The 14,064-nt window shown below is 49.6% G+C and overlaps 3 protein-coding genes across 5 annotated transcripts in view; 1 reads left to right on the top strand and 2 right to left on the bottom strand.

The window, feature by feature from the left end:
- ACSF2 (acyl-CoA synthetase family member 2) overlaps window positions 1-1,418 on the bottom strand; it is a 32,092-nt gene extending 30,674 nt beyond the window's left edge. For 2 of the 3 annotated variants that reach the window (XR_011741834.1, XM_065852655.2), the window contains exon 1: window positions 1,263-1,418. Coding sequence is in view for 2 of the 3 variants with exons in the window: in XM_065852655.2 (XP_065708727.1) it covers window positions 1,263-1,351 (89 nt within the window). In the remaining variant the exon portion in view is untranslated. The remainder of the gene's footprint in view (window positions 1-1,262) is intronic. The other variant, XM_065852656.2, reaches the window with a different exon arrangement.
- Window positions 1,419-3,569: 2,151 nt separating this feature from the next.
- On the top strand, window positions 3,570-7,937 carry LRRC59 (leucine rich repeat containing 59). Its single transcript, XM_065852689.2, has 7 exons — window positions 3,570-3,789; window positions 4,223-4,282; window positions 4,787-4,945; window positions 5,268-5,372; window positions 5,942-6,014; window positions 6,445-6,618; window positions 7,149-7,937. The coding sequence occupies exons 1-7, from the start codon at window positions 3,685-3,687 to the stop codon at window positions 7,391-7,393; spliced, it is 921 nt and encodes a 306-aa protein (XP_065708761.1). The 5' UTR covers window positions 3,570-3,684; the 3' UTR covers window positions 7,394-7,937.
- Window positions 7,938-9,451: 1,514 nt separating this feature from the next.
- On the bottom strand, window positions 9,452-14,044 carry EME1 (essential meiotic structure-specific endonuclease 1). The gene is made up of 8 exons (XM_065852482.2): window positions 13,370-14,044; window positions 13,160-13,287; window positions 12,875-12,967; window positions 12,322-12,443; window positions 11,963-12,089; window positions 11,315-11,427; window positions 10,273-10,462; window positions 9,452-9,904 (listed from the first exon to the last, which is right to left on the bottom strand). The coding sequence occupies exons 1-8, from the start codon at window positions 14,004-14,006 to the stop codon at window positions 9,728-9,730; spliced, it is 1,587 nt and encodes a 528-aa protein (XP_065708554.1). The 5' UTR covers window positions 14,007-14,044; the 3' UTR covers window positions 9,452-9,727.
- Window positions 14,045-14,064: the final 20 nt, after the last annotated feature.

Here is a 14,064-nt window from a genome sequence, read left to right as displayed (position 1 = left end):
ACAATAAAAGGGTGGTGGAAGCTAACCCTGCTCTGCTCTGTTCTTATCTCTTCTTCTGTATTTAAAACAATTCTGTTGACTAAAGAGTTAACTAGGTTCCGATTACTTTTTTATTTGTTTTGGTCTGAGGAAGGAACAAGTCCCCAGAGCTTTCAGACTTATACTGCAGTAGACTTTTCGTTACATTGTCCACTCTACACTCTTCCTGCCAAATGAATACATACTGCTTAATGCGAGGAGCAGAATTTAATAAACTTTTAAATAAGATTACTGGAAACGGTTTATACCTATAAACACACAGCTTTTTTTCTCCAGGCGCTTTGTGTTCCTGCCCCTCAGTTTCACTTCTGGGCTGGAGCCTAGACTACAGTGAACTCTCTGTCCTGTTTCCCTTCTGAACACATTTCCTAAAAACAGATTCCCAGACTGAAATCTTCACTTCAGCCATCTCATTCCTAATCTCAACGCAGCTGAAAAGAAACACCCAGACCCCATATGTGGAAGAACAAGGGCTGCTCCCCACAGTTCCTGGGGAGTCGCTCCCTGACAGCCATGCCTTCCGGTGAGTATTAAGCTCTGAGTCTCTGATAATCCTTCAAAGCCTTTCCCAGTGCCAGTGACTGCAATCGGAATAGAGCTGCTGCACAAAGAAAGTTCAGCCCTGGAGACAGGTTTACGTCTCTCCGCATGCTAGACAGGACTCATCCTTGGCCTCGGTCCCCTCCCAGACCTGGTGGTCAGACCCAGGGGATGCAGCCACTTTAGAAGGGTTTTAGGGAAGCCAAGCAACAGCAACATACATTGAGAATGAAACTTCCAGCTGAACCTGTCCTCTTTGCATGCAGACACCCCATGGCTCTGCAGCAGCCCCTGTCCCTGTCACACTTGGCCTCCATCCCCTAGAGCCCCCAGCCCTGTCCCTACAGCCCCCCCATACCCTCTTGCCCATGGTCCCCTATGCTCTATAGCCCTCCATGCCTTCCGTCCCCTCTCACCCACAACCCACCATCCCCTACAGCAGCTCAACACCTAGAGTCCCCTCATCCCCTCTCACCCACAGCCTCTCATCCCCACAGCCCTCTACCCCTATAGCACTCATTCCCTCTCCCCACCAGCTCTCTGTCCCCTACAGCTCACATACTCAGTCCCCACAACCTTCCATCCCCTATAGCCCATCCCCGCTGTCTCCTCTCCCTCCCCTCCAGCCCGCCCCTTTGTTGCCGCAGCCCCGTCCCCCCCAGTCCCCTCCTCCCCGGCCCTACCTGCCCGGGGGGTTTCCCCGCCGCCCGCCCGCCCTGTGCAGGATGGGCAGCCCGCGGCGGGACAGCGCTGTCAGCCGTGCCGTGGCCATCCCTGCAGCGGCGGCGGGAGCCGGGGGCCCGGGCCGGTCCGGCGCTCGGTGCGCGGGGGCGGTGCGCGGGGCGGTTCAGCCCGCCCCGGGCTCCTCCGATGTGACGGGAACGCGGAGAGAGCGCCCGCCCTGCCCGGGCTGCGAGGGCGAGTTGGGACACTTGTCTCACACCGCACAGCCCCGGCAGAACCCCAGGCACTTCCCTGCACCTCTGTCCCCGTATCTCCCGCCTCCGCTGTTGTTTTTTTCCAACTGCCCCATCAGCCTCTTTCTGCCGAATCCCAACCACCACTGCATCCCAACCCTGGCCTTGCCGTGCACCCCAAACAAGCCTCACACCCTGGCTGCTGTGGTCTTCGGTACAACTCAGCCAACACCACTTGCCTCCACTTTTCTCCATTGCTTAATGCCTGAGCCTTCTGAGTCACTGATTGATTTCCAGCCCTATTCATTTAATGAGTTATCACAGTTAATAGCTCACAAACAGTTTTAAGCACTCCCTGGCTGCCCATACCCTGCTACGGGTGGAAGGGGGTTTGTACTGCAGGAGCAGCAGTGTGCTCAGAGCTGTATAATCACAAAGTCAAAAAGAAAAAGTCTGTGATCCAAAAACCTCTCACCTTAAATAAATAAAAATAAAGCTGACTTTCAGTCTGATCTTCCCACATTCCAATCAATAGCCTACAGGATTAATCCCGTTTGGGTATTAAATCAAGAATTATGCAGAAGTCAAAGTAACCTTAACATTTGGGTACATTTTTTTGAAATTGTCAAGCAAAGGCACCCCGAACCAGTAACACTTCGTGCATCATTGAGTAAGATATCATTTATTTCAGACAAAGATTTTAAAATCTGCCTTCAAGTTAATCACAAATAACTAGGTAAGTTTGTAACCAGTCCACACCCTCATTTCCTTCTGCTAAGAGCCAAAGACTCTTGGACTTGTGTAAATCCTGAGCCCATAAGTGCAGATTTCGGTCTCCACAGCGCTGTGCACACAAAAGCCTTTTCCAGCCATGCAGAGGGTCTTGCTTGGGTCCCCCCAAGCCCCTCTGGGTTTTGCCCTCAGGAGCAGGACTGCACATGGTGCTGGGGAAGGGAGCTGGGGCTGTGTGCTGCGCGGCACCTCCCGAGAGCCCCTCGCTGCCGCAGGGTGACGTGGGGCTCAGGCAGTCAGTTGCCTCCCTTGGTGTCCGTGCTGGGAGATCTGGCAACGTGAGAGTTCCTCACCTGGAAGCTGGTTGTCCTCTGGCCCTTCCTTGCCCTCCAAACCTTGTTGTGAAAAGCTGAGGGGCAGGAGAGGTTCTTGCATAACTAGACCTCTCTTTTCTCAGATGTAATCTCAGCTCAGCTTTGAAGGAACAACAACCTGCTCCAAGAAACTTCTACAGTCTCCTGCATGAGAGCACGTGAACCTCAGGCTGATTTTGTTATACGTTCTACAAGTCAAATCCTTCTTTGCTGTTTCAGGGTGCCTGTGCTCAGAGACTCCAGTGGTCTCGATCACCTCTGTGCTGAGCTAACACAGATCTTGTGGTGTTGGGAGAGACCTACTGACAGCTTAAAATCTGACCAAAGCACCCACGGGAGAGAGGTGCTGGAGTAGTTAAGACACCTTTGTGAGGTCCTGTACATCACAATTTGCTTTCCAGATTAGTACTCTCTGTAGTCCCATTATTGGGTAATACTAATTTTGCTCTGCCCCAGGCTCCTTTTCTCTTTCACTGACTTTCTCCTCAGCAGGTCTGTTGAGACAAGAGAATGTTCTGCTTGTGCAGCGCTGGAACTTTGGCTCAAAGCAGGGACGTTGACTGCACGTCGTGAAGAGAAACATCTCAGTACACAGCCCAGCGAAGAGCGAATTCAGCACTCTCACTGCAGAGCCTGCGAGAAGACTGAAGCGGCAGTGTCTGCCCTTGTAAAACAACGTATGGATTGCTCGGTTTCTATGCTCGTATTGAGATTATTAGTCATTAAACGGCTGTTTTATCGTGGCGTGCTGCGTGCCACGTGAAACGAAAGATGGGGCGATCGTGGGGTGAGAGATCTCCTTCCCCCGCGGGACGATTTCACGGTGAGGGCCACTGACCGGACGCCGAACTTCTGCCAGGCTGGAGGGGGAGGGCGGGGCTGCGCTGCTGGGTGCCCCGGAGCGGTGCCGGTGTCCCGGTGCACCGGGCTGTGCTCCGCTCCGCTCCGGGCCGGCAGGGGGAGCGCTCGGCCCCGTGCGGACGTGGACGCGGAAGTGGGTGGCGGAGCCGTGGCCGAGCCGCCCCCGCCCGCACCGGCTCCGCTTTGCTCGGCTCCCGGAGGACCCGCCGGTACGCGCAGCCATGTCCCGGGGTGGCGGGAAGGGACCGAGCCTGAAGGACAAGCTGGACGGTAACGAGCTGGACCTGAGCCTCTGCGACCTGAACGAGGTGCCGGTCCGGGAGCTGGTGAGTGTCCGGTCCGGCCCGCCCGGCGGGGACGGGACCGCAGCCCTGGGGAGCGGCTCTGCCAGCTCCGTCCCTGGGAAGGGGCCGCGCAGCGGGGTGCAGATGTGGGCAGGGGAGCCAGATGTACGCGGTGGGGGGGGCAGATGTGCTGGAGGTGTGGGTGAGCCCGCCCGCACCTATTTAAAACAGCAGCGAGGGGGGTTGCGTGTGCTGTCGGCCGAGCAGCTCCCGCTGCTCACAGCTATTCCGCGATAAGTAACTGCCCTGAGCCCCAGAAATCGATCCAGGTCTGACGTGGTGACCTCGGAGGCAGCCGGGTCGGGGGACGGACAGACTGACGTGAGAGAAACCGCAGAGGGTGAAGCAAAACTGGCAGGTTTCAGAGGGTAGGGGTGTACCTCGGTGGTGATTTAGTGCTTTGTTTCTCTTTCAGGCTGCTCTTCCGAAAGCTACTATACTGGATTTGTCCTGTAACAACCTCATTTCCTTGCCGGTAAGGTGATAGAGGGAGATGAACTGCTGGGAAATGTTTAGAAAAGATAACGAGAGGTTCAGGAGAGATTCACCAGGAGGTTTGGAACTGGCACCTTCCCTGTTCTGGAGTGGTTGGATGACTCCGCTGGCACTGACGGGTACTGGTGGGTGGTTTTGGCTGAGGCACGAGAGAAAAGGGTTGCAGTGCATGAAGGATGCAGCATCCGCCTGCCAGAGGATCCCCATGTGAATATAGACCAGTTTGATCAGCAGTGGAGACCGGGGGCTGTGTCTGTGTTACTGCCATACACCACCCTGTCAGTCTGTCTGTCTTATCTAGCCCACTGTTTTCCACCTCCATCTTCCGAGGCAGAGGGGGAGTGATTTTCCTCCATCACAGGTCTGTAGCAAGTTAAGGATTTCTGGCTTACGTAAGGTGCAGGCTATCTCCAAGTACTCCTCACTGAGGTTCCTCCATACAGGTGCTGACAAGCTTTTTCTGCTTTTTGGGTTCGGTTTTTAGTCAGACTTCTGCAGTTTGATGCATCTGGTGAAACTGGATTTGAGTAAAAATCGGCTTCAACAGCTGCCCTTAGACTTCGGCCGCCTGGTCAATCTGCAGCACCTGGACCTTCTGAACAACCGTTTAGTGACTCTGCCAGTCAGCTTTGCACAGCTCAAGGTAAAACTGATTGCTGAGCAGTTACGTAAAGCTTTGGGATGCAGCCCAGGGTCTTGTGATCCATCTCAAGTTGATTTCTCTGGTAAAGCATCCATCCTGCTGACTACCCATTCTAGAATTCAGCTGGCTCTGCACCGCAGCCCAGTGGAAATTATCTCACAGCTACTGAAAATGCCTCTGCTCAAGCTCTCTGCTTGACTTTTTTACCTGTTTCATTCGTGTGAAAACTAAGTAATTATTGGCTTCTGCTTTGGATCTCTTAAAAAAAAATCACAATGCTGCTGTGCTCTTACAGCCTCCACTTTATCTTTCCTTTCTGCAGAATCTGAAGTGGCTGGATCTGAAGGACAATCCCCTGGATCCTGTCCTAGCTAAAGTAGCAGGAGACTGTCTGGATGAGAAGCAGTGTAAACAGGCTGCCGTCAAGGTAAGGAATCTGCTTTTATTATCTTTTTCTTTTTTCTTTTCTTACTTCGCTTTATTGGTGGTGGTTCTTTGTGCTTTGCAAGCTGGGCAGCTGCTGCAGCAGTTTGAACTTTCTTCCACCAGTGAGATGCAGATTCACTGCTCTGACCTCACCATTTCTGTGCCTGTAGAGAGCAAACACAGGGCTGAGTAGGATCCTCTTCCGTAGTGGAGCTGGTTGCCAAGGAAGAGGAGGCATAATCAGACAAAACAATCCATGTCTAGGCTTATAGTGGAAAAATGTCTGAAGAAGCTCTGAGAAATGATAGGCTCACATAAAACAAAATGTTCTGTGATTTTCTGGATCAGCTAGCTAGTTTGGGACGCTTGTTTTTTAACGGAAAGATCTGTTTCTTAACTGCAAAGATCCATATGGGAAGATGCGGGCTCTCTTCAGAGCCATACCTGTTGGGGTGAGTTAGGGTTGGGGACAGCCAACTGTCCCCTGCTCCGCTCTGGCTGCTCTGATTTGAGCTGAGCCTGGAACCAGGCTCCTGCACAGACCTCAGGTTGTGTTCTTGGACCTTGCAGGTTCTGCAGCACATGAAAGCCATCCAGTCTGAGCAGGACCGGCAACGGCAACGGAAGCTGCAGGCAGAGCGAGGTAAGCACAAAAAACCCTCACGCACTGTCTGCTGAGGAGTGATCCTGACTTCTCTTACACACCCAAACGTACTGATTGCCATCTAACAAATTGCAATCTAAAAAATACTTGTAACTATAAAAATCCTGAGGACTCTGGGAGTAGCAACGTAGAAGGCCGGGGGGGGCTAGCTATGTGATTTCTTGCCTGAATATGTTAGATCTCTAGATGGAATGTGCTATAGGTTACCTATAAATAGATGAAGGAAGAGCACAGGATTGTTTTAAGGGAAACCTAATTCTGAAGGAGCAAAATGCAACATATGTAATATAGAAAAAAAAAGTATAGTTATTTGTTAATAACAGGGAACAGATAAGGTAATAAGGTAATAAGGAAGGCAGCAATGATGACCCTTTACATAAAAGGAAATAAACTTCCTATTAATTGCCAGAAATGGAGAAGAAGCGTGAAGCAGAACAGCGAGCAAAGGAGGCTCAAGAGAGGGAACTGAGGAAGCGAGAGAAGGCGGAAGAAAAGGAACGCAGAAGACGGGAGTATGATGCTCAGAAAGCTGCAAAACAGGAGATGGAAAAGAAAACTAAAAAAGAAAATGTGCAGACCCGAAGTAAGTAGTATCCATTGTGGGTGGGATTGCATCAGATTTCATCTTCATCACATTTTGATGCTGCCAGGTTTACTTTTATGCAGCCCAGGTATTGGGAGAGGGTTGGAGCTGGGGAGGAACCTGTAGAACTTCTAAAAAGCTCAACTGCTTTACCCTTTGCCCTGTCATCTGTGTTCTCGATGAGCTGCTGACCTACAAGATTCAGAAAGTTCTTTAGCTGCTTCTACAGAGAACTTCCCTCCACTCATTTCTTTTTAAATGTACTGAACTATATGTGCAAAAATCTTGTGCAGCACAGTGGTGCTTCACACCCTGTTCACTGCTGCCCAGGAAACTAAATCTGAAGCGTTTCATCGTAAATGAGTAGATCCTGTGCATCTATTTATTAACCAGAGTTAAGCAATGAAAATTCATGACAAGACAACTGCAGCACAGGCTAAGGTATCTTACCTGAACAGCTTGTTTCGCAATGTAGATTTAAAGATATTTGATTAATTCCTCACGTTCTCTGTCTTGTAAATGTGTTCCAGAGCCCGCCTCCAGCTCTCGTCCCCCTCCGCCACCCCGGCACAAGCACTCCTGGTCGCGGTCGGTGCTGCGGGTCCTGCTTTTCGCACTGTTCTGCGTCCTCTGCACGTTGGCCGCTTGCAAGCTGACGGAGCTGCGACGCCAACCCCTGTGCATCAGCGTGAACACTCTCTACGAGGACGTGTTAGCCGCTCTGCAAAACCACAAAACCCTGCAAAATCTGCTACAGCAGAACTCGCAGCAGTGATTGTCCCGGACGGGCATTTGCTTCGTCAGCATCTCCCTCCGCCATCTACGCAGCCAGAATTCCTATGGAATTGTGTTCCGATGAAACTGCTTTTAATCTGTCAGCAGTGAGTTGCTGGTCCGCTCCCCTCAGAGCAGTTATTGTTCAGATCATCTTTGCTGTGCATGTTTCACAGTCGGCCTGTAACTCCCATTATTTGCCCACGGTAACCTAAACTAGTTAACCCCTCTTGCCTCCAAGGGATGTTTAAATTGGGAGATACAGCAAACTGCCAATCTATAGGAGTGAAAAACAACCTGTGCATTATATGGGTAGCTATAGCTCTACCCTGGAGGTAAGAGGTTTTTAATACATATCCATTCCTTGCTTTCATTTCTATTTGTGCTAAAATCGGTGGTATGGCTGTGTGGGAATAATACACTAAGGCCTATTCCAGGACCAACAACAGGTGTGTAGGATGGCTGCGCAGCTGCGGGTTGGGGCAAAGAAGCTGATGTACTATTGAAAGGAGCTGAAAATTTTCAATACAACAGTTTTCGCAGCAGTTTGTCTGAACTGGTTATGTTGTTAATCCAGTTTTAGTTTGAATTAGGTCTCCTAACAAACAGCTAAAAATTATTTCTGAGTATATACAGTAATGATTTCCAAGTACATCTATTTTAACCAGCTAGTGCCAACAAAGCAGCAAGTTGACTGCCTGTTGCAGGCTGCAGTGGTGGCAGGGGGTGGCACTGCAGGCTGAGGCGGGAAGGAAAGGGCTACACCTTGGGGTGTCAGGAAGCCTGGGAGGTTTGGTGGTTTGCAACTAGACGAGAAAACTCACCTCTGCAAAAGCCTATGAATTATTTATAGTTTTCTTGCAGAGAGAACCAAACAGAAGTTTTTTGTAGCCTTAAGGGCTTTGACAGCACTAAAATGAAGTGCAAACACACACGGTAAGTGCAGGTTTCAGAGAATATCCATGCTACAGGCTCCACTGAGACTTGGCTGCATTAGTCACCAGAACAGCTCCCTCCCGTCTAGTACCTGGAATTATTGCTGATGAGAGCAGTGCCATGAGGAAGTAATCTGTAGCATTTCACACCAAGGTCAGCAAGCCTTCACTTTTTTGTAACGTAATGATAAGACTCTGATTCCCCGAGTACCACGCAGAAAAAAGAAACAGCATGAATATCAGGGAAAAGGCAGGAAAGGCGGCCTGTCTCTGGCTTAGCCGTACATATGTTTTCTAAGCTTCCTCGAAACAGCTTTGGGCTTCACTTTTGGTATCTAACTCATCACATTTCTTAAATGCTTACTATCCAGACATGTTTGGAAACGCAAGTGCCACTCAAAGCGACATTTCCTCCCTGCAGACATCCCTGCTGGCACCTGGCAGGACTCTGCTGCTTTGCTGTCAAGGCGAGTGCTGCTGAAGTTTGCAAACACCAGGTTAACAGGTTTGATCAGTTGAGGTGAGAAGCGGTGCTGGCCAGGACGGGGCTCCTGCGGAATCCCTGGAGGTAGGGTGGCGGGTGGGCAGTTCTTCAGTCAAGACAGCACGGTTTCAAATGGGAACATCCACACACTGGGCAGTTTAATTCACTCTCAGCACTTATCTCAGTAAGTGCTGCTGTCACATGAGATCTCAGCCGTCCTCATGTGCACACAAGTGCTAATTAATGGCTTCATGGACAGGCAAGTATGTGCTCCAATCTAATTAAAATAAAGCATTTTCTGCCAACTGTTTAGACCTTGTAATTCCAGCGCATATAATCAGATTTCAAGACCCTCTATAGATTAAGCCGTCTGGAGACTAAATCAGGGCAGTCTAAATTTATAGCTGAAAATTAGTCTTACTCCCATCTGCCGCAGCAGAAAACAGACTATTTTGTGAGGTAAAGTTCTTCTGCCTCACCAGAGCAGGTGCTGGGGGGGCAGCACCATGTTGCTTTAACATTCAGATATTTCGCACAGAGAGAGAATTACTTGTCATTTAGGAGAGCAGTAGCAAGTGTTCTTTCCAACAGTTGACATACCTGTCTATACCCAACATGGCAGGTTAAAAAGCAAAGATCATTATTATTATTCAAAGATATTTATTTCTAGGAAGACAAATAAAAGGAACTATCAGTACTGTAAGCCGTGTCCAAGTCATGCTCTAATGGAAGATGCTCACCATCTTCTGTAAACTCCAGCCACTGAGCAATTTTATCCAGCTTTCTTCTGCTGAAGTCTAAATATGTTTTAAGTCTTCGAGCTAGGATCAATGATTGATTGTTATCTAAACACTTCTTCTCAGCAGGAAGCTGAGTACTTAAACCAAGGAAGTAGGAATATCCTCATTCCTTGGGGCTACCCCATGAAATCCAAATAGAGATCAGGGTCATCAGAAGTCATCTGCAGATAGATTCGTCGGGAGAGCTCTGGTCCGATCCGCCGGGAGGTGGCTGTCACACCCTCTCCACGATGTACAGGGATATTAGCCAGCATGTTTTCTCGCTCGTGCTCCGAGGAGCATCTGCTATAGGCCTAAAAACAACACAAAGGAACAACAGTATCAGCCATTTGCATCCAATGCTTAGAAAACCCAAAATAATCAAAGCTATGCACCCATGACTGCTCTACCCTCGCACAATATGTGCTAATTTTTCACTGGGTCTCTCCCCAGACCTCATCTGTGAGCTCAGAGGCTGATGCAGAACCAGTGCTGCTCCCTCAGCAGCCTGCTCTGCAAAGCCAAAGCAATGGGTGCCAAGGAATCGGTTCCTTCGCTAATTTACTGAATAGCTCATACAGAATCATTGAGTCAAATTAAGTACCAATTACATGCTTTCTGTCGCTCCTTACACCAGTTGCCTGTCCGCACACAGTGCTCAGTATTCCTGAGGTGTCCTTACCTGGACCAGTAGCTGAGGAGAAGGGTAGGCAGACACAACAGCATCAGCCATCTCAAGGCTGACACGATTAAATTGCTGTATCTGCCTCTTCCAGACTTCGAAGAGACCCTTTCCGGAACGATCCACTCTCACCCCTCCACACCACCGCTTATCCAAGTAGAAAGAGAAGTCTGTCTTCTCCCGCTCTCGCCTAGGGAAAGAATGGGAAAGCAAATGAGACAATGAGGCTATGACAAAAACCCTATTCCTGCATCTGTTGGCACATAGCCAGAGAGCCATTTCTCACTCCATGCTCTTAGAGACACCACTGGCATCAAAGTAAATGCTAAAAATTTGACTCTATTTTCTTTACATGTATTAACAATTTCCTTGTTTAAGACTCAGATTTCCTACTGAAAAAGGAAAATAAACAACCCTGTACTTGGCAGCAATCCTGACACAAGCCAACACATGTACAAAGTGGTAAACAAGAATTCACCTTCCAACTGGCAATCACAATAAACCACTTTTACATGTGATTTTTAACAGCATCTTATCTCTTCTCATGGCTGAGATGTAAAATGCAGCAGCTGCTGTGACAGGAACACTCCGATTGTGTGAGACTGCACAAGATGGCTTTCTCAGCTATCACCATGGAACACGCTGTGCTCCTTCCTGATCAATGAAGGCAGCTAAACGGCTCATCCTCAATAACGTCTCTCTTGGTCACCTACTGGAGAAGAAAAGCTGGTTCTGTAGGAGCCCAACCCTGCTTGTGTTCCCTCCCCACTCCTAAAATCAGACTGAGAACAAAAGCTTTGCCTGACATCAATATTTCAATGCAAAATAAGGGCCTGTGCTCACCCGTCCCCTGGCAGGACATCAGTTTCTCAGAACTAACACTGCACTGAAGGAGCTACATGAGCAGCTGCTCTGTGTTTCCAGTTCCTTTAAAAATCTTTACACTGGGTCACACCAACGTGCAGCTGCATACCTGCTGTTCCCTCCCAGTAATCATGGAAGTGCAGCCTCTCCAAAGAGGATGTGGCCAAACCTTACTCACCTGAACGGTGCTTCAGCTACAGCTTTTGTCAACATAGTGGCAAATTCTCCGAGCTCCTCGCAGCTCTCAAAAATGTTGACTTGGATTTTGGAGAGCTGCAGATCCACCAAGGCCTGTAATCATTAGAAACAACAAATGGAACAGTTGATCTTCTCCAATCAAACCCCACTCTAGTCTCAAACAAAAAAGGGACTGCAACATCTTGCTATAGGACAAGAACATCCACTCTCTACCCAATTTGGGAACAGTTTAAGGCACTGAAGTACTTAGGGGTAGCTTGGCTCCTGCCAGTTAATACCAGTTTTGCACTATTTCAGCTGCTGCAGCTCCTCGGTGCCAGGTTTTTGTTACACACTGCACACCCAGGCCAGAGCAGCACTGACATGCTTTGCCAGCAGGACACAAAGGGCGAGAGATGCTGTCAGGGATCAATATTTCACTGTCCAAGATCAGTGAACGAGACATGTCAGTCCATGGGAGAGCAGGTACGTTCCCAGCAGTGGGGAACTGACCCCACAGAGCTCTGTCCACAGACACATGGGCTGATGAAGGCTGAATCCCCCATCCAAGCATGTGACAACTTGGTCAAATGTTCAAACAATGGTGGACAAGAGATGACAGCTGCAGGCCTGTTCTGAAGGTACTCACTTCTTCCACGTCCAGTCTGGTTATCTCCAGGCCAGAATCCTTAACTTTCTTTTTTCTCCGTTTTCCCTGCTCCTCCTCTTGGTTTCCACCTGCTGCTGCTTGTCGCGGCCTCTTTTTTGACTGAACTCTGAGAGACACAAGAAGAGTAAAAGAAGAAGTTCATGTCCTTCCATGGGTGTTTCCCATTGGTTACTGTGTGACAGGCTGAGGGAACTTTCGCTTCTGTTTCTATGTAACAAATGGTGAAGCAGAACACCTCTTATGCTCCAGTCTTTCCTAGAAGGAATTCATGTAACCTTCTATGATATTTTGCAAGGCCAGAGACAACACAGAAACATTTGGAGGGAAAAATGTTTAACCTGAAATAATTTTCTACTCCAACTACTTGCAGTGCCAGAATTTTCCCGGGCATTTTCTCCATCACACCAGCTACATAGCTCTGCAGGGTGTCCTTCTGTCCTTCTGTACAGCCCTGGCCCCCCTGCAAAGACCAACAGAAACAAGGAGTTACACCATTCTGAGCTACACATGAAAGCACACCAACCTATGGCTCTGACTCTGCAGCTGAAAAAGTCTGTTCACAAAGCTCTTCAGGGGCAAGCAGGCACTACTTCGTCAGATATAAAGTTATGGCAGGAATAAATAAAAAAAAAATAAATCCCGCTTGATCTGGCAATGTTACCTCTTCAAAAATCTGTGAAAAATTATAACCAGGAAGAAAAGCTTGTCAGAACTTCACACTGTATAGCCCTAGTGGTTTTGATCCATTAGTGGCTTCTAAAACCAGATTTCTGGTTTACTGATACCATGGCTCCATCCCACATCAAAACCTTCCTGCCATGAAGAGGGATGACAAACACCATCCATACAGCAAGGCACGTACAAGAGCACGGAAGTCATAAGCACTCTTACTTGTTTGTAGTTGTGAACCATGGACAAAAACTCCTCCAAGTGCAGCAGAACCAGGACATTTGGTTCTTCTGTCCATTCATCTCCATCTTCCATCTATCCAGGTATGAAAACAAACAGCCAGACCAACAGCATGTTTATAACTCATTCAAGCTGGTGCTCCCACTCAGACCTCTGAGGCAGGGAGAAGATTAGAGGGTGTTTACTTGGATTGTTAAGTACAATTACTAATGAGTGCAAATAACAGAGGAAGGAAAGGACACAAACATGGAGATTTTGCTCGCACACCTGAGATGAGAGAGTCTTTCTCCTCCAGGAAACACTGCAGGGAACAGCCTGACTCTCAACAACACAGGAATAATTCGCAGCCTGCAAAGCACTAAGGATCTGCCCACCACCTTCCACCTGTAATAGAGCTGAAATCAGCACATGGGTCAGGCCTCCACAGCACGAGTTGAGAGTCAACATAAAGCAGACGCAGGCCATGAGAATGAGTACCTGGATCTAGCACCACTGTTATGTATTTCTGGCACTCCCCCGGTCGCTGAGCTTTCAACATCTTGGCAAGGGCCCTCTTCCTCTCTTTTTCCTGCTCCTGCTGCCTCCGCCGTGCTTCTCGCTCCTTCCTTCTCTGCCATGCAGCCTGGCAGATTGCCTCCCTCTCCTTCTGACTATATTTTGGGTTCTTGGGAGAGGGGGATATTTCGGGGCTCGCTTCGCTTACCAGGGGCCTGCTCGGCTGGTCCACAGCGTCAGGTGGACACAAGGAAAGCCTCTCAGAGCCACGCATGCCATTCTGGTCCCCACAAGACACGTCTCCAGGCAACATCAGGGCTTGGCTGTCAGGCACCAAGTCACGGTTGGTAGAAAACCCAGCTCTGCCTGCCACATCCCCAGCGTCCAGCTTGGGGGGGTTAAAAGTCGCCTCCCCCCTCCTCTTGATCCTCTCAGACAGAGGGACCTCCACCACCTCATCCTCCTCTTCGCTGCTCTCCACCACAACCACCCCCGGCTCGGGACGGGGGGACGAGGGCCGCTGGAGGCTCAACCCGCCGGGTGGCGGCTGCAGAATGGAGGCTAAAGTGGGCAGCTCCTCCCCATCGCTCCCCTCAGACCCCGACTCCCCACCCGCCATTCCCGGAGGTGAAGTCCTGAGGGATCGACACGATCGGCGCCCACCCTGAGGCGAAGCC

This window comes from Patagioenas fasciata, chromosome 18 (genome assembly GCF_037038585.1).
Source record: "Patagioenas fasciata isolate bPatFas1 chromosome 18, bPatFas1.hap1, whole genome shotgun sequence".
Taxonomy (NCBI): Eukaryota; Metazoa; Chordata; class Aves; order Columbiformes; family Columbidae; genus Patagioenas; species Patagioenas fasciata.
This window is presented reverse-complemented; position numbering and strand designations above follow the sequence as displayed.